Raw genomic sequence first — 19683 nt, forward strand, 5'->3', positions numbered from 1 at the left:
ACACAGCTTTCCCTTTGCACAACCCAAACACAAAGGTATCTTAGGTAGTGTTAGACCAAATACAGCTTCTTTTTTCACAGCCCAAACACAAAGGTATATCCATGTTATAACAAACAAAGCTTCCCCTCACACAACCCAAACACAAAGGTATCTCAGGTAGTCTTAGACCAAATACAGCTTCTTATTTCACAGCCCAAACACATAGGTGTCTCCATGTTCTAACAAACAAAGCTTCCCCTCACTCAACCCAAACACAAAGGTATCTCAGGTAGTGTTAGACCAACTACAGCTTCTTATTTCACAACCCAAACACAAAGGCATTTCAGGTAGTGTTAGACCAAATACAACTTCTTCTTGCACAACAATTTCTTGTGCAATACACACAGCAGATATCTCTCTCACCACAAACATACGAGACTGATATACCAAATGCAGCCCCATTGTGTACAACACAAAAATAAAGTTGTCAAAACGATAGAATGATAGACCAAAAAAATTTAGATATTTGAAGTGCTTATAACAGGGATTTCGTTCTGCGAGATGTGCAAACCCATGCAGCTATATTTGAGCATTGGAACTTGTAACAGTCACACACAATTCAGAAAAATCTTGTGCATTTTATATGAGTCTTGTATATGTGACACCTGAGACTTTACCTGGGCTCAAACACACATGTAGTTCCAGGTCAAAATCAAAAAAATACACATTAAAAAAAGATTAGGGCTGTGCTGAATACTGGACTGTGGACGGTTCGCAATGTTGTAGCGCTGGCATAAATGGCCACAAGATTTTGTTTATCCCATATTTGACCAGTTCTGTCCATGCATCTGCACTGATGCACCACTCCAAGCATGTATCTGGCTTATACCAAACACTTTTGCACAATCCAAAGATAAAGGTACATACATCCCAGTGTATGACCAAATACAGTTTCTTGCATAAGAATGACCACAGACTTACATGTACCCTATTTCTTCTAAATTTTGTGCCACTTGGTCTGTTCATTTTAGCCAATATATATGTAATTCTAGGGAGATTATTGAATTTCTTTTTTCTCACATGGTTAGACTATCAGACGAACATCATACTCACACCTTTAGTTTTCCAAAAGGCTGGTAAAGAAATGTAATATTCTACTTTCATCACTACTAATATCTGTGCCAAATTTTAAAAGAATTAGGGTATTTTTATCAGAACAATGTGCCAAATACAGCCTTGCACACAGCACAGTTACAAAGATAACAGAAACTGAAAGATACAGACAGCACTACTCATTCTTGCACTACAGTAGGCAAATATCAGAATTATATACCAAATACAGCCCACTCTCAGATTGCATAACACCAACATAAAAATACCACAGTGATACATTAAATACAGCAAATGGAGATAGTTTCAGTATTATATCCATCTGTGAAGTTATATTAAAGGGTAAAAATGTGCAATTTCTTTTCTTTTCACAATCTTATACATTCATATATCATAGAATTTTATGGCTTTTCTTTCTCTAAACATATCTGTCTTGTTTCTCTTTTTGACAGAAAACGGTGCCTTTGAAATCTTGCTGGCGAGAACATTTGACAAGGAGGCTCAGGATTTTGCCAAGAAAAGAGCTAAAGTTGAGGAACAGGCAGTTTGATTTTTTCCTTGGCACGCATGCATCCAATCATGCTTGACTTCATTACCACATACATACATGTATCTGTTTTTAAATGTAGTGTGAGATCTCAGAATCAAGGTATTGTGTCATTTTGATTCCTGATTTGGCTATGAATCTAGGAGGAGTTTTAAACAATGAATTCTCAAAGGGCATTGTCCTGAATATTTGATACAGTACTTAATATAGCCGACAGACAAGTGTACGACTTACACAAGTTTTTATGTCATTTCCCCCACCCCCACCCAAAATTTTTTCACTTTAAAGTTTTTACTGTGTAGCTTTCTGGGTTCATTCACTAGAGAACTTCAGTGAATGTCTAGGGATTTCTTGCAAGAGACTCATTTTATACTCATTCATTTATATTATTTTTATTTGCAATATATTTTTTACGTTATTGTTTTTTTTGGCATTGGAATTCTTGTATTTTTACAAATGGACGTTATGTTTAAAAGAAAGGCCAACATTTCTGTGCATAAATTTTACTGCTCTATTCATTTAATTTTTGTCATTAGCGTAATTGTCATTTCATTTTCTAGTCAAAAGGCAAAAGCATTTCCATGACAGCATAATGATGAGTCCCAAGACCTGGTTTTCCACTGAAGTCACTGGTATGGCTGGTATCATGCTCAGGTCACACAGTGTGATATTTCATAAATGCAATGTATTTAAAGAGGCTATACAGGAGATTTTGGGCAAAAAATCCAAATTTTGTTATAAAATCAATTTTTTTCTGTTTTGCAAGAAAAATGTGCCTTTCATTAAATAACAGACTTGTTCGTGTACTATTTGTTTTGTTAAGGTTGATATGTGAAATATCAGGGCACATTATCAGACTGCTTGTGCACAGATGAGACTGATATTTTGTGAAAGGTGATTATTTCAGCTAAAATAATAGGAAAAATTGGATTGGATTCACACTGTTCAATTTTTTTCTGCCAAAAATCCACTGTATGTAATCTCCTTAAAATGAAAAATTGATTTATTATGGAAAACTTTGAAATGGTGCAGAAGTTTCACATTTGTCTACGTTAATCACACTATATGGCTATTCCGAACATGTTGGATGGACTGTATACAGAAGATTGTCACTTTCATTTATTAATTTATACAAACAGAATCTATTATGTTGTACATAAGACAGTGTTGAGTTACGATCTGACGGATACCTCTGTTGTGCTTGTGGTCTGCCTGTTCATGACATATGAGGTGTTGCTATCCTGTTACTGTTGCTATGAAGATCTTGAGAGAGAAGGTTAAAGTGATCTCTAACCCGGATGTTTTACATTGTAACTGTCTGAGTGTTGTGGAGTTCACCAAGGCATGCAGAAGCTCTTGTTACTTACGTATACAAAGATTATAAATGAGACACAACATCAACATGGCTTATATTGTTATATATAATGATTTTAATTCCTTAAAAATTGTTGAATTTATCTGCTGACAATGATTTTTAATGACGTTTTATTCTTTACTGTTAAAATAATTCATAGTATCTGAAATACTATTTGTGCAGTGTTCAGATTCTGTCTAGAAATTATGCTACTGGAGTCACATGAGGACAGGCTGTCACACCTTAACTCTATGGTTACTTATAACTGAGATGATCAGCTCCAGTACTCATTAGTCACAGGAGTTGCTGTATGGTATATATGTGTATGTCTGTCAACATTCTCCTCTCTACCACTTTAACCTTGCACTCGACTACACATTGCTGTATTATCTCAAGGCGCCACAACTAAGTGTACTTTGGCTCATACCTTTTCCTATGCCACTGTTTTTGTGCACCATTTTTTCTCAGTCGCCATGTTTATAAAAAAAAATAAAAAGTACTACCGGTATATACATTTGTAAACGTACATACATATATACATATATATTAATCCTTATATATTGCACTGTAATTTATAAATATCAACAGGTTTAATTCAAAATGTGACACAATAACAACGGCAATTTACATTGGTCGGTTTGTCCTTTTACACCTGTGTCAACTGGCAACACCATTCACACCCTTCCTGATAGTGCTTTGCTCACAGTGTTTATTCTTACCATTTTGAGCAACTCGGCAAGTATAAACAAAGTTGTTATTTTTTTGTCTTTTGAATTTCATCACAATAAAATCTGGTATGGTATCGAATTCTTGCTCTAGTTGGGTTTTTTTATGTGTCGGTATGTCATATTCTTAAGCATGACTTCACATATGGGCTGATATGACTAAGAGAAGTACATGTAGTACAAAGACTGGTTTACAGGGTGTCGGTCTGTTGTGACTGGATTTGGTGTCACGATTGGTGCCTTTGTTATGTTTAAATCATAGGCCTAACTGAATCAAACCAGCGGATGGTCGTGGGTTTCCCCCGGGCACAGCCCCATTTCCTCCCACCTAAGTGCTGGCCGCCGCCGTATGCTTGAAATATTCCTGAGAACGGCGTAAAACACCAATTAAATAAATAAATAAATCAGCTGAATCAAAACCTGGATTGGACAGAGAATTTGTGGATTCCCCACTCTCGCTATTTGTGGCCAAGCTAAAGTCTCCTTGTCTTCCAAATGTATGGTGTACATATCTGTATGTCGCCTGTAGAACAGTTCGTCAGTACATATTTGTATGTCACCTGTAGAAAAGCTCGTCAGCACATATCTGTATGTCGCATGTAGAAAAGTTCGTCAGTACATATGTGTGTGTCGCATGTAGAAAAGCTCGTCAGTACATATCTGCATGTCGCATGTAGAAAAGTTCATCAGTGCATATCAGTGTGTCGCATGTAGAAAAGCTCGTCAGTACATATCTGTGTGTCGCATGTAGAAAAGCTCATCAGTACATATCTGTATGTCGCATGTAGAAAAGCTCGTCAGTAGGCCTACATATCTGTGTGTCGCATGTAGAAAAGTTTGTCAGTACATATCTGTGTGTCGCATGTAGAAAAGCTCGTCAGTATATATCAGTGTGTCGCATGTAGAACAGTTCGTCAGTAGGCCTACATATCTGCGTGTCGCATGTAAAAAAAGCTGTAGAACAGTTCGTCAGTACATATCTGTGTGTCGCATGTAGAAAAGTTCGTCAGTACATATCTGTGCGTCGCATGTAGAACAGATCATCAGTACGTATCTGTGTGTCGCATGTAGAAAACCTCGTCAGTACATATCTGTGTGTCGCATGTAGAACAGTTCGTCAGTACATTTCTGTGTGTCGCATGTAGAAAAGCTCGTCAGTACATATCTGTGTGTCGCATGTAGAACAGTTCGTCAGTACATTTCTGTGTGTCGCATGTAGAAAAGCTCGTCAGTGCATATCAGTGTGTCGAATGTAGAACAGTTCGTCAATACATATCAGTGTGTCGCATGTAGAAAAGTTCGTCAGTATGTATCTGTGTGTCACTTGTAGAAAAGTTCGTCAGTACATATCTATATGTCACCTGTAGAAAAGTTTGTCAGTACATATTTGTGTCGCATGTAGAAAAGCTCGTCAGTACATATCAGTGTGTCGCATGTAGAAAAGCTCGTCAGTACGTATCTGTATGTCGTCAGTACATATCTGTGTGTCGCATGTAGAAAAGCTCGTCAGAACATATCTGTGTGTCGCATGTAGAACAGTTCGTCAGTACATATCTGTGTGTCGCATGTAGAAAAGCCCGTCAGTACGTATCTGTGTGTCGCATGTAGAAAAGCTCGTCAGTACATATCTGTGTGTCGCATGTAGAACAGTTCGTCAGTACCTATCTGTGTATCGCATGTAGAAAAGCTCGTCAGTACATATCTGTGTGTCGCATGTAGAAAAGCTCGTCAGTACATATCTGTGTGTCGCATGTAGAAAAGCTCGTCAGTACATATCTGTGTGTCGCATGTAGAAAAGCTCGTCAGTACATATCTGTATGTCGCATGTAGAAAAGCTCGTCAGTATATATCTGTATGTCGCATGTAGAAAAGCTCGTCAGTACATATCAGTGTGTCGCATGTAGAAAAGTTTGTCAGTACATACGTGTGTGTCGCATGTAGAAAAGCTCCTCACTACGTATCTGTATGTCGTCAGTACATATCTGTGTGTCGCATGTAGAAAAGCTCGTCAGTACATATCTGTGTGTCGCATGTAGAACAGTTCGTCAGTACATATCTGTGTGTCGCATGTAGAAAAGCTCGTCAGTACATATCTGTGTGTCGCATGTAGAAAACCTCGTCAGTACATATCTGTGTGTCGCATGTAGAACAGTTCGTCAGTGCATATCTGTGTGTCGCATGTAGAAAACCTCGTCAGTACGTATCTGTGTGTGGCATGTAGAAAAGTTCGTCAGTGCATATCTGTGTGTCGCATGTAGAACAGTTCGTCAGTACATATCAGTGTGTCGCATGTAGAAAAGCTCGTCAGTACATATCTGTGTGTCACTTGTAGATAAGTTCGTCAGTACATATCTATATGTCACCTGTAGAAAAGTTTGTCAGTACATATCTGTGTCGCATGTAGAAAAGCTCGTCAGTACATATCAGTGTGTCGCATGTAGAAAAGCTCGTCAGTACGTATCTGTATGTCGTCAGTACATATCTGTGTGTCGCATGTAGAAAAGCTCGTCAGTACATATCTGTGTGTCGCATGTAGAACAGTTCGTCAGTACATATCTGTGTGTCGCATGTAGAAAAGCTCGTCAGTACGTATCTGTGTGTCGCATGTAGAAAAGCTCGTCAGTACATATCTGTATGTCGCATGTAGAACAGTTCGTCAGTACATATCTGTGTGTCGCATGTAGAAAAGCTCGTCAGTACATATCTGTGTGTCGCATGTAGAACAGTTCGTCAGTGCATATCAGTGTGTCGCATGTAGAAAAGTTCGTCAGTACATATCTGTATGTCGCATATAGAAAAGCTCCTCACTACGTATATGTATGTAGTCAGTACATATCTGTGTGTCGCATGTAGAAAAGTTCGTCAGTATATATCTGTGTGCCTCATGTAGAAAAGTTCGTCAGTAGATACCTGTGTGTCGCATGTAGAAAAGCTCGTCAGTATATATCTGTGTATCGCACGTACAAAAGTTCGTCAGTATATATCTGTATGTCGCATGTAAAAAAGCTCGTCAGTATATATCTGTGTGTCGCATGTAGAAAAGCTCGTCAGTACATATCTGTGTGTCGCATGTAGAAAAGCTCCTCACTACGTATCTGTATGTCGTCAGTACATATCTGTGTGTCGCATGTAGAAAAGCTCGTCAGTACATATCTGTGTATCGCATGTAGAAAAGCTCGTCAGTATATATCTGTGTGTCGCACGTACAAAAGTTCGTCAGTATATATCTGTATGTCGCATGTAAAAAAGCTCGTCAGTACATATCTGTGTGTCGCATGTAGAAACCCTCGTCAGTACATATCTGCGTATCGCATGTAGAAAAGCTCGTCAGTACATATCTGTGTATCGCATGTAGAAAAGCTCGTCAGTACATATCTGTGCGTCGGATGTAGAAAACCTTGTCAGTACGTATCTGTATGTCACCTGTGGAAAAATTCGTCAATACATATCTATATGTCACCTGTAGAAGAGTTTGTCAGTACATATCTGTATCGCATGTAGAAAAGCTCGTCAGTACATATCTGTGTGTCGCATGTAGAAAAGCTCGTCAGTACATATCTGTATGTCGTCAGTACATATCTGTGTGTCGCATGTAGAAAAGGTCGTCAGTACATATCTGTGTGTCGCATGTAGAAAAGCTCGTCAGTACATATCGGTATGACGCATGTAGAAAAGCTCGTCAGTATATATCTGTATGTCGCATGTAGAAAAGCTCGTCAGTACATATCTGTGTGTCGCATGTAGAAAAGTTTGTCAGTACATACGTGTGTGTCGCATGTAGAAAAGCTCCTCACTACGTATCTGTATGTCGTCAGTACATATCTGTGTGTCGCATGTAGAAAAGCTCGTCAGTACATATCTGTGTGTCGCATGTAGAACAGTTCGTCAGTACATATCTGTGTGTCGCATGTAGAAAAGCTCGTCAGTACATATCTGTGTGTCGCATGTAGAAAACCTCGTCAGTACATATCTGTGTGTCGCATGTAGAACAGTTCGTCAGTGCATATCTGTGTGTCGCATGTAGAAAACCTCGTCAGTACATATCTGTGTGTGGCATGTAGAAAAGTTCGTCAGTGCATATCTGTGTGTCGCATGTAGAACAGTTCGTCAGTACATATCAGTGTGTCGCATGTAGAAAAGTTCGTCAGTACATACCTGTGTGTCACTTGTAGATAAGTTCGTCAGTACATATCTATATGTCACCTGTAGAAAAGTTTGTCAGTACATATCTGTGTCGCATGTAGAAAAGCTCGTCAGTACATATCAGTGTGTCGCATGTAGAAAAGCTCGTCAGTACGTATCTGTATGTCGTCAGTACATATCTGTGTGTCGCATGTAGAAAAGCTCGTCAGTACATATCTGTGTGTCGCATGTAGAACAGTTCGTCAGTACATATCTGTGTGTCGCATGTAGAAAAGCTCGTCAGTACGTATCTGTGTGTCGCATGTAGAAAAGCTCGTCAGTACATATCTGTATGTCGCATGTAGAACAGTTCGTCAGTACATATCTGTGTGTCGCATGAGAAAAGCTCGTCAGTACATATCTGTGTGTCGCATGTAGAACAGTTCGTCAGTGCATATCAGTGTGTCGCATGTAGAAAAGTTCGTCAGTACATATCTGTATGTCGCATATAGAAAAGCTCCTCAGTACGTATCTGTATGTAGTCAGTACATATCTGTGTGTCGCATGTAGAAAAGTTCGTCAGTATATATCTGTGTGTCTCATGTAGAAAAGTTCGTCAGTAGATACCTGTGTGTCGCATGTAGAAAAGCTCGTCAGTATATATCTGTGTATCGCACGTACAAAAGTTCGTCAGTACATATCTGTATGTCGCATGTAAAAAAGCTCGTCAGTATATATCTGTGTGTCGCATGTAGAAAAGCTCGTCAGTACATATCTGTGTGTGGCATGTAGAAAACCTCCTCACTACGTATCTGTATGTCGTCAGTACATATCTGTGTGTCGCATGTAGAAAAGCTCGTCAGTACATATCTGTGTATCGCATGTAGAAAAGCTCGTCAGTATATATCTGTGTGTCGCACGTACAAAAGTTCGTCAGTATATATCTGTATGTCGCATGTAAAAAAGCTCGTCAGTACATATCTGTGTGTCGCATGTAGAAAAGCTCGTCAGTACATATCTGTGTGTCGCATGTAGAAAAGCTCGTCAGTACATATCTGTATGTCGTCAGTACATATCTGTGTGTCGCATGTAGAAAAGGTCGTCAGTACATATCTGTGTGTCGCATGTAGAAAAGCTCGTCAGTACATATCGGTATGACGCATGTAGAACAGTTCGTCAGTACATATCTGTGTGTCGCATGTAGAAAAGCTCGTTAGTACATATCTGTGTGTCGCATGTAGAAAAGGTCGTCAGTACATATCTGTGTGTCGCATGTAGAAAAGCTCGTCAGTACATATCTGTGCGTCGCATATAGAAAAGCTTGTCAGTACATATCTGTGCGTCGCATATAGAAAAGCTCATCAGTACATATCTGTGTGTCGCATGTAGAAAAGCTCGTCAGTACATATCTGTGCGTCGCATGTAGAAAAGTACGTCAGTACATATCTGTATGTCGCATGTAGTAAAGCTCGTCAGTACATATCTGTGTGTCGCATGTAGAAAAGTTCGTCAGTACATATCAGTGTGTCGCATGTAGAAAAGCTCGTCAGTACATATCTGTGTGTCGCATGTAGAAAAGCTCGTCAGTACATATCTGTGTGTCGCATGTAGAAAAGCTCGTCAGTACATATCTGTGTGTCGCATGTAGAAAAGTTCGTCAGTACATATCAGTGTGTCGCATGTAGAAAAGCTCGTCAGTACATATCTGTGTGTCGCATGTAGAAAAGCTCGTCAGTACATATCAGTGTGTCGCATGTAGAAAAGCTCGTCAGTACATATCTATATGTCGCACGTAGAAAAGTTCGTCAGTGCGTATCTGTATGTCGCATGTAGAAAAGTTTGACAGTACATATCTGTGCGTCGCTTGTAGAAAAGTTCGTCAGTAACTTGCCAAAAAAGTCAGTGCCTTACCTTGGTCACACCGGTTTCCTTCACCCATAAGTGTGACTGCCATTGTATGAGTAAAACAAATCTTGAGTACATTAAACAATACTGAGCGGCGAACCGTTTTGAAGTTACGATAAATGAACTCACGGGCAAGATGCAAACTTGTACTTCCCACAAAAATAACATGTAAGTCAAGCGCATTGGTGTGTGTGATATCAGAGGCGAAGGTATACATGTCTTTAGGCTTGCATTTCTGTGGGGAGCTGGCGTGGAATACCGACAAATGTAAACAAAATGTCTGACTTCAGAAGGAAGTTATTCTAAATCTGGGCAGCTCTGAAATGAGTAATAGCCCTGTAGAAACCTATACATTCATATGCCGGCTAGTCATTCAGTACATTCCGCCATAATATCTCTACATTATCTTCCTTGTACATTTTAAATCCACTATTCCTTCCATGTTTCGTCGTTACCTAGGTATTATTTCATGTTTCTATACATCAGATAAGGCTATATCTAGCCTAATGTTTTGCTATGCATTTGCTAATGTTTTGCATATGCTGTATTCTTTCTTTTGCATTTCTTTCTCTGTCTGCTTCTTTTCAATATCTCACATTTTATTTCAATTTCCTCATACAACCCTCTTACCTACTGCACAGTAAATGTTTTCCCTGCACAAGCCTTATATTCCTCATACGTTCATTGTTTTCTGTCTCTGCTGCACAGTCCCTGTTTACGACCCCTGTTTCCACATGCACAAAAACTGTTTGCAACACAAATCCGAGGTCCGTCCATTCTTCCTGTGGTTTATTGTTGCACCATTGGTCAAGTTTAAAGCCCACCCCCCTCTGGCTAAGTCTACCAAATGCAGCCAATCTGACCCCGACCAATGACGTCACGTCGTTGAAATGAAATGTTGTTAATGAAATAATTTTATTTGAAATGTGAATGAAATAAATTAATAATTCTCTATTCAATAATGGCTAATTGAGATAAGTGACAAGGGAACACAGTAGAAATGAAACCAGTCTATGGTTTAATCGATAGCAATATGCATTATTTCCACGTTCCCCTCTTACTATAAATTTCCAACAGACGACAGGATTCACTCCGTATGAAGTGCCCTGTTTCTAGAAGCATTTTTTTCTGAAATAGTCCACTCGAGAATAAATTGAATTTAATACCGTTCTAGAAACTACGCGAGTGGGCTTGGGTTCGTGCCACAAAAGTATATATCATGACCATTGGTTATGGGCGCTGTTTCTGTTTCGGACCGTAGCATATGGTACTCTGTGTAAACTCGACAGTCGAGCTTTGCCACGTTATATATGTGCATATAATACTGATATATATATACACGTCGACGTCGAGCATTACCATGTTATAGGCCTACATGAGTATGTTCATTTAATAGTGGTAGATCCATTTAGAAATCGGCATCCAGTTTTGCCATGTAATATATATATATATATATATATATATATATATATATATATATATATATATATATATATATATATATATATATATATATATATATATATATATATATATATATATTACGACGGTAAAATCCGACAGGATGCCTGTATGTCGACGTCGAGTTTTCGCGTCGACAGTCTGCGGTGTTCTCGCAGATTAAAGAGGAACGTAAGACGTAAAGCTCTCATCCGCATTCAAACGTAAATGAATAGATGTGCTAAATGTTATATGCAATCAGTCATTATTGCAAACACTTGTCTATAACAAAAGTGCGTGTATTCACAGGCCTACTATATTGCGTCGGCATTAGTTCATCTATATTTAGGCAAACAGTTTATGACGTTGTGTGTGTCTTGGTGTAAACGACACACTGACTGAAACACTACATGTATGGACTTGTATCAAATGTAGGACATGCTGAGGCTTGCAAGCCTACAGGATAACACAGTATACAGAAAGCAAGCCAAGGAATAAATAACTTTACCTCTATAGCTCACTAAACATTTCACTGTGTCTTGGGGATCTATACACCTGTGTGTGTATAACAGAAGATGATCTCAGGCTTATCCTTGGCTCCTTTGCTTACACCTGGCATATTTCGCAGTTATATTATATATATTTAGTGTGGTGTGGAATACATGTACGTATATAGCCTATGCCTGTGGAGACCAATGGTTAGTTTTGTCCAATTATCTTTGTTAACTTAACACTTGTACACACTTTATGAAAGTTTAATTTGAATTTTAACGTGCCTTTTGGATTTTATGGTAGGCCCTGACGGCTTGAATCTTGACCTTACGTACGCCTATGTTTTTAATATTACAGCAAGACAATTCGTCCCACGGCTATTTCTATTTTGTATACAATTACATCGGCCAATATGGGTCGGGTGGTTCATATATAAGCCTACATGTGGAAATCAGCTGTATATACCACTGGGGCTAAAATCAGGTTCGGATTCCTGAAAATTTCTGATTTACAATTATAAAGCATAAGTATAAAACCCTTACTCACGGTGATGCTGACCAATCCATCGAATCGCTGGTTTAATATACCCAGTAAGCCTATAGGCCCGCATGATACAGGAAATCGACGCTAAGCGTGGATTTCCGCGCATATCATGTATCCACAAAGCATTGATATATTTGGAATGCTAGATGGACAACAACGACCACCACACATATATACCGTTATGTCACTATTTTAGCTTTGCTATATCATAAATATACATCGCTATAACCATGCTGGTGAACAAGATCGATGCAATATGTAAATAGGCCTAGCAAATCCTCAAATGTGTGAGTGTAAAGCGTGAGTGTAAAGCGCGATGAGTGTGTGTCTAAAAATAAGAAAGGGGAAACCCGAGGAAAAAACCCATGCAGTCTCCATATCGACTTGTGCACAAGTTCAGGCATATGTACATCTTAATTCGGCTGTGTGCGCGTGTTTGAATGTCGTCAGACCATTTCTATGAATTGTGCAATGGACGTTTTACCCCAAAAGACAAAAAATTTCAACTTAACATTTGTGTTCACTCAGCCATTTATACTGTCTGTACTTGGATGTTCATCTGAATTAATGGTGCAGATGTAAGAAATTGACTTCACTTTTCCGAGGATTCAACCGCTGGAATACGTTAGCAGCGTTTATTGTGGGGTACGATTCCACACCATTTCGCATACAGCCATGTCTGCGAACAACGGGTGCTCGGGTACGCTTCTGTTGCTCTGGTTTTGTCTGAGGATGATTCCAGGGAGGTGTAGTTCGGTCGTCACCGACCACGCCCATAGCCCCGACTGTCCTACATCCTGTAGGGCTCATCAGTTCTGCGACCCCATAGAGCAGCGTTGTAGCCCTTGCTCTCCACGCGTGTGTCAACTGAAGCTCGCAGAGGGAAACTGTCACCCATTCTGTACAGGTAAATCTGAACCCAGCGTGCACAGATTATGTATTTATTTTTGTCGATTAGTGCTGAACGCTATACTTAAATATGTTTCACGTAAAATATACGATTGGTTATATGGGTATTTGGCAGAGGTCATTGGTTTACTCTGGGCATGCACGAGCTCGGAAACATAAACCTTTCAGCCGTGAACAATTCTTGAACATAGCCTCAAGCAAAAGTGAGTAAGTTAGTCAGTTCCGTGGCGTTAAAGTTTGATAGTGGAAAAAAACAGAGCACTGGCCCGGAATAATGACGTTTGTGACCTAGAACACAGTTTGGAACTCGATTCAAACCCTTATTCATTGCATTTAAGGAGATAAAATTATGCAGAGATGTCAGACATATATATATTATATGTCACATATAGGTGTTAAGTGACCACAGTTGTCAAGCAAACGCTGACAAGATTGTATATAACTCACTTCACATACGTATATGGGCCTTTCCGTGTATACATCATAGTTAATGTAAATCAAAATATATACTGTATATATTTACTACTGTATATATATACTATATATACTATATATATATATATATATATATATATATATATATATATATATATATATAGAATGATTTCTTAATTTTCTGTTTTAAGATTATCGTGTTCGCTTTGCCGAAGAAAATGGATCCTCCTGGGAATCAGGTAGGTGTTGAAACATCTGTGCCCAGTTTCGCAAAAATGTCGTACATGTACCATAATCGCACATATAGGACAATGGTACAGTAATAGTGACGTATAAAGTGTCGTGCGACAGATGTACGATAGAAAAAAAACGTGGTACGCCGTTTTGCGAAACTGGTCACAGGAACTTTACTGGGAAGTCATGGACACGTGTAAACCTATCCACAAGAGCCATGTAGACCCGTGATCAGTGATGTGTCAGTATGTCATTGTGACTGGGTTCTATACAAAAATCGTTATAAGCAACAAAAAAGTGGTTAATCAGAATTCCGCGCGTGATCAGTGGGAAACGAAAGACATAGTACATAATAACAATTTAACATGATATAATATCTCATATACATCAGGTGACTCACATGAGTGTGAGGCACAAAATCATTTACAGGTGTTTGTACTTGATAGCGTACAGCGTGGGTTGTGAGCCAATTTATACGCTTGTATACATGCACATAAATATGGGGTCTACATGTGAGTGGGAGTAGTCACGGAAATGTACGCCTGAGTCTGACGTGGCATTCGACTACAAATGTTTATAAGCCCACTGTAGATTTTAACTCCTGATGGAGAATAAAAGATGAAGGCATTGTCTAGTTTCTAAAACCACTTTGTATATACGATTTCCAACAATCTGATGTGTTGAGGGAGCGGTGTCATGTTTATATTTAGTTTGCTGGTATAAACTATACATACTGCTGGAGAATTATTCCCTGACTCTTGAGTAATTTGTTCGAAACCTGCAGCAATCTGCAGTCGACCCGGAAGGCTTTACTTCATTCAGGTTTATCTGACCAACGTCTCACCATGTTTAAGCTATAGGCAGCAGTATGACTTGAGCTCGCCCATTAGTTTCATTAAACTTGAACGGAAGTTGTGTTGTACCTATATAGAATTGAATATATAGTATTTCACTTTCATATCGATTTTAAAAGATCGATACATGCGTTATGACAAGGGGTATGCAGTAACTTGTACGCCATATTCAGAACTTTTGTGGGCAATTTACGATTCTGAATTAAATGCATCCCTAAATGCATAACAGCACTCTTAAGACCCTATCAATCACATGGGCAGCATAAGACGTTCAGGAGGTCACGTGTAATGTGGACATCATGAGACTTTCAGAATGTCACCGGCAGTGTGGATATCACAAGACGTTCGAAATGTCACCCACGTTGTTTACATCACAAGACGTTCAGAATGTCCCCGGCAGTGTGGACATCATAAGACGTTCAGAATGTAAACAGCAATGTGGACATCATAAGACGTTCGGAATGTCACCGGCAGAGTGGACATCTAAAGACGTTTGGAATGTCACCAGCAATGTGGACGTCATAAGACGTTCGGAATGTTACCGGCAGTGTGGACGTCATAAGACGTTCGGAATGTCACCGGCAGTGTGGACATCATAAGACGTGCGGAATGTCACCGGCAGTGTAAACATCATAAGACGTTCGGAATGTCACCGGCAGTGTGGACGTCATAAGACGTTCGGAATGTCACAGGCAGTGTGAACATCATGAGACGTTCAGAATGTCCAGGCAGTGTAAACATCATAAGACATTTGGAATGTCACTGGCAGTGTGGACATCTAAAGACGTTTGGAATGCCACCAGCAATGTGGACATCATAAGACGTTTGGAATGTCACCGGCAGTGTGGATGTCATAAGACGTTTGGAATGTCACCGGCAGTGTGGACGTCATAAGACGTTCGGAATGTCACCGGCAGTGTGGACGTCATAAGACGTTTGGAATGTCACCGGCAATGTGGACATCATAAGACGTTCGGAATGTCACCGGCATTGTAAACATCATAAGGCGTTCGGATTGTCACCGATAGTGTAAACATCATAAGACGTTCGGAATGTCACCGGCAGTGTGGACGTCATAAGACGTTCGGAATGTCAGCGGCAGTGTGAACATCATGAGACGTTCAGAATGTCCAGGCAGTGTAAACATCATAAGACAGTTGGAATGTCACCGGCAGTGTGGACATCACAAGACGTTCGGAATGTCACAGGCAGTGTGAACATTATAAGACGTTTGGAATGTCACCGGCTGTGTGGACATCATAAAACTTTCTGAATATCTCCGGCAATGTGGACATCATAAGACGTTCGGAATGTCACCGGCAATGTGGATACCATAGGACGTTCGGAATGTCACCGGCATTGTCCTTGGCATTGACACCACGGGATCTCTGGGATGTTTGTGAACCGGTCATCCGCACATTGGTAATGTCAGCAGTAATGTGAAGTTCGGACTGCCATCTGCAGCACTGTCGCCTTGATTTACTGGGAATTTTACCTCCAGAACAGGTCCTATAACATGTTCGAAATATCACCCTCAACACTGTCCCAATGCAGAATATTCCCTATGCGATTTTCGGATTGTCACCTGTCAACACGGATTGTCACCTGTCAAGACGGATTGTTACCTGTCAACACGGGCCTACAGGAGACTTCCGTCATGGTTGGTGTGGTGTTTTCGGATGTAGACACAATCTAACAAATGCTAAAAGACGGGATGTGTAAAAGCCATATGCGGAGAACGTCTGGTCTAGTGTTATTCAAGTATGGAATAGTTTACAGCAACCTTAAATTTTTGTCAAAACGGGGGCAGAAAGCAAAATGTATATAGAAATTTGTCAGTCAGTTTACCAGAGGATATGCAATTTTTCAATTTTTCCACTACGCTAATATGATCATCATCAACCCTGACTGAGGTAAAATGACAAGAGGCTGTATTTCACCGGTTACATGTGACCATTTGTCATCTAGCATACTGCCGTCGCTGCTCTGGTTTTACTCTGTATCCTGTATACGTCTTTAATTATATAATACAGTTTTACCAAAAAGACTGACACTACTGCATGATGTGAGGCTACAGTTTATTTATTTATTTATTTATTTATGTAATCCGTATTTTTACGCTGTACTCAAGAATATTTCACTCATTTGACGGTGGTCAGAATTATGGTTGGAAGATTCCCAACAGGGCCTAGGGGAAACCCACGACCATCCACAGATTTGTAAGTTTTAGAAACACAAGAAGTCCCTTTAAAACAGCATAGGCCTAGATGTATAGTTTAGCAGCTTGTAGTTTGGATTGAAAACATGTTAAATGGTTCAATCCGCCGTTTCGGTAAAACCAGCTCACGTCACTGACGTGCCATGTTACGACCGTCACTGTTCTCTGCAGATAAATATAAATAGGCCTGCTGGTAAATGGTGCATAAATCTCTTAACAAAGCATCTGTTCTTTTCACATATATGGAAACCAGTGTTTTCCACGTTAACGAAGTGTAGGCTGCACGTTTATTGTTTCATCACACCGATTGCTTCCCTCTTTTTGTTAAGTATTAATCGAGAATGTTTTTAAAGAACATTTATGTGTGATATAACATGGAAATTACATGGGCCTACTTTAAAATGCAAACACCTGTATGTATAACAGATTACGATAGGCCGTGTCTTTTTTGTTGACAGTGATGGCGAAGGTGTGCAAGTCTCGTGTCCCTGTAATCACCGTGACAGTGTTACAACTAGTGAGTCTGCTGTTGATACTGACGCTGCTCGTCTCCGTGATGATATTTTATCTGCGGTACAGAGCACTACTGGGAAAGTTTAGGAAACCCAAAAACGCCAGCGTGGAGGTGACACAGGTGGCGAAGAGAAACAACCTGGACATAGAGATGTCAATCCTGAGATGTAAGGGCGGATACAACAAGGACAGCGTATGCTCGCCGAGGGCCCCGACGTCACAGACGCCCACAATGCCACAGACGTCCCCAGCTCGACAGACGCCCCCGACGCCACAGACGTCAGCGACACCACAGACGTCAGCGACACCACAGACGTTCCTGACGTCAGAGTTCGGTAGCGTGCAGCCCCAGAGGTGTAACTGTGATGAAGTGTCCAGTCGTTGGGATACGGACACTTGGAGAGGAATGCACTACGGCAATAGGGTGTTCAGGAACCCCGACCCGGTGGATCCAGGCCAGATTGATTCCTCCTTGTTGGAAAGTCGATCCCTGCTGACTGGTTGCTTCATACAGCCGTCCCCGCTTTCTCAGGACATGTAATTTGTGTACTAAATATGGTGTGGCGTACCTCAAACACCGAGAATACATATACGTGTATTACTAATATCCAGGTATATTTCAATGTGTACTTGTCTGTACATAACCTGAATTTATTTTTCAGTAAGTTCGCATGCACTGGGGGAAGATATGTATTCTCACGACACTTAACTGGTTTCAAGAAACTCCTTCAGTTGGGTATTTACACCGTATATGCATGGAGTGGATTCACTGTACACACAGTGGAATTAACAGCAAATAACTGTGAATGTTTGATTCCTTGTATCAGGTTGTGAAAAATCCAAGTGTTCAAGATTTATTTTAAATTTTCTATATGTCAGTAACGAAAGGTAATTATTGTAATTCGAAAAAGTTTCCTGAAACCAGTTTCAGGGAAAAAGTTTCCTGAGAGCTGTTTTACGTCTATCGCACCAGTAAAGTGCACAGTAAAATGTGTATGATGATGGCTAGGGAGTAATGATTTATGGGTGGCCAAGGTTTTCCCAGGCACTATCTCTGAATGCGCCTAGAACACCCTGGTTTAAGGGTTATTGGAGTAATACATCCTACTCGCCATCATCGACCCCATGTAAACGTGGGTAAGTTCTAGTCAAATCCCATTTATCACTAATCCGGAAAGAATGAACGGTTAGAATCTCTATTTCAAATTGTTGTATATGCTTGTATATATAATATTAATTTATATTTATATTTTGGAGAGTTTACACATAAATCCTTTCTCTTATGAAGTGTCGTTAAATTATTATTGGAAAGCATGCCATTTCTTGTACCATCATAATATTCTCTGCGTCGAAACAGACATTCGTATGCCAGCCGTCAACCAATATAGACGTTCCAGATCAATAATCGCAAGGCTAATTTCCAATACGACGTTTAAAACCACCAAAGAACTAAAAGGTATATAAAGTACGAAAGTAGGACGGAATCATGCAAAGAGAAGCAGTCACTGCTGTTGGAAGGGCCTAAGATATGTTCTAGGCGAATGAGTGAAATCAATATTCAAATCATGCATGTACCATGCTAGTATAAATGTAGCATAGTATGTCGATAATAAAATACATATCTCAGCTGCTCTTTGATTGCAACTGTTGATATATCCAGTTTGGCGATCTCATTCAACACGATGAATATACATCCCCTATCGCCCCGGGTTAGGCAGAATTGGACACCCTGACCATATTTACTTACAAGAGAATTATTGTAACTCTTGAGAAACTTAGAGACATTTTATTGAATAACCTTGACCCGATTAGTTTTCTGCAGTCATAAATGACGTTGAATGAAATCGTCACGGGGAAACGCATGATATACCCAACCACACAGTACCATGATCACCCTAAAATAGCATCGCCCCTAGTAACTTCGTCAAGACGATGACCGTAACATTTTACACATCCTTGTTTATTCCATATAAGGAATTGCCGTGATGACATACGTTTTATGCCTAGTAATTTCGAATTTGACTAGTAAACCCTGCATTTGACTTGTGGAAGCAGACAGCCTAAAATGAAACTGACGATCTGGTTTTCTATCTAGTAAAACATGCTAAAAAAAGTTGGCATGAGCTAATGGCCTACATATCAACAGAAATATACCAGTTTGGGTATATGGAACTTGAAAGTATCTATCACCAACGCGAGTTTAAAATGTTGCCAAGACGACCACAGAATCAAGTGAGAGATACATAGATATGGTAAGGAGCTGGACACTCCAATGGTATGACGTATCTAATCACACGGCGTTA

The 19683-nt window shown here is 39.8% G+C and overlaps 2 protein-coding genes across 2 annotated transcripts in view; both read left to right on the forward strand.

Moving 5' to 3' along the window:
- Nucleotides 1-2074, forward strand: part of LOC135481033 (BAI1-associated protein 3-like) — a 110636-nt gene extending 108562 nt beyond the window's left edge. Inside the window, exon 33 of the mRNA XM_064760967.1 lies at nt 1542-2074. Within this exon, the coding sequence (XP_064617037.1) occupies nt 1542-1639 (98 nt within the window). The 3' untranslated portion in view covers nt 1640-2074. The remainder of the gene's footprint in view (nt 1-1541) is intronic.
- A 10584-nt stretch (nt 2075-12658) lies between these two features.
- On the forward strand, nt 12659-18893 carry LOC135461602 (uncharacterized). The gene is made up of 3 exons (XM_064738773.1): nt 12659-13124; nt 13753-13800; nt 17326-18893. The coding sequence occupies exons 1-3, from the start codon at nt 12893-12895 to the stop codon at nt 17919-17921; spliced, it is 876 nt and encodes a 291-aa protein (XP_064594843.1). The 5' UTR covers nt 12659-12892; the 3' UTR covers nt 17922-18893.
- The last annotated feature ends 790 nt before the right edge of the window (nt 18894-19683 follow it).

Source organism: Liolophura sinensis, chromosome 1, assembly GCF_032854445.1.
Source record: "Liolophura sinensis isolate JHLJ2023 chromosome 1, CUHK_Ljap_v2, whole genome shotgun sequence".
NCBI classification, from domain to species: domain Eukaryota; kingdom Metazoa; phylum Mollusca; class Polyplacophora; order Chitonida; family Chitonidae; genus Liolophura; species Liolophura sinensis.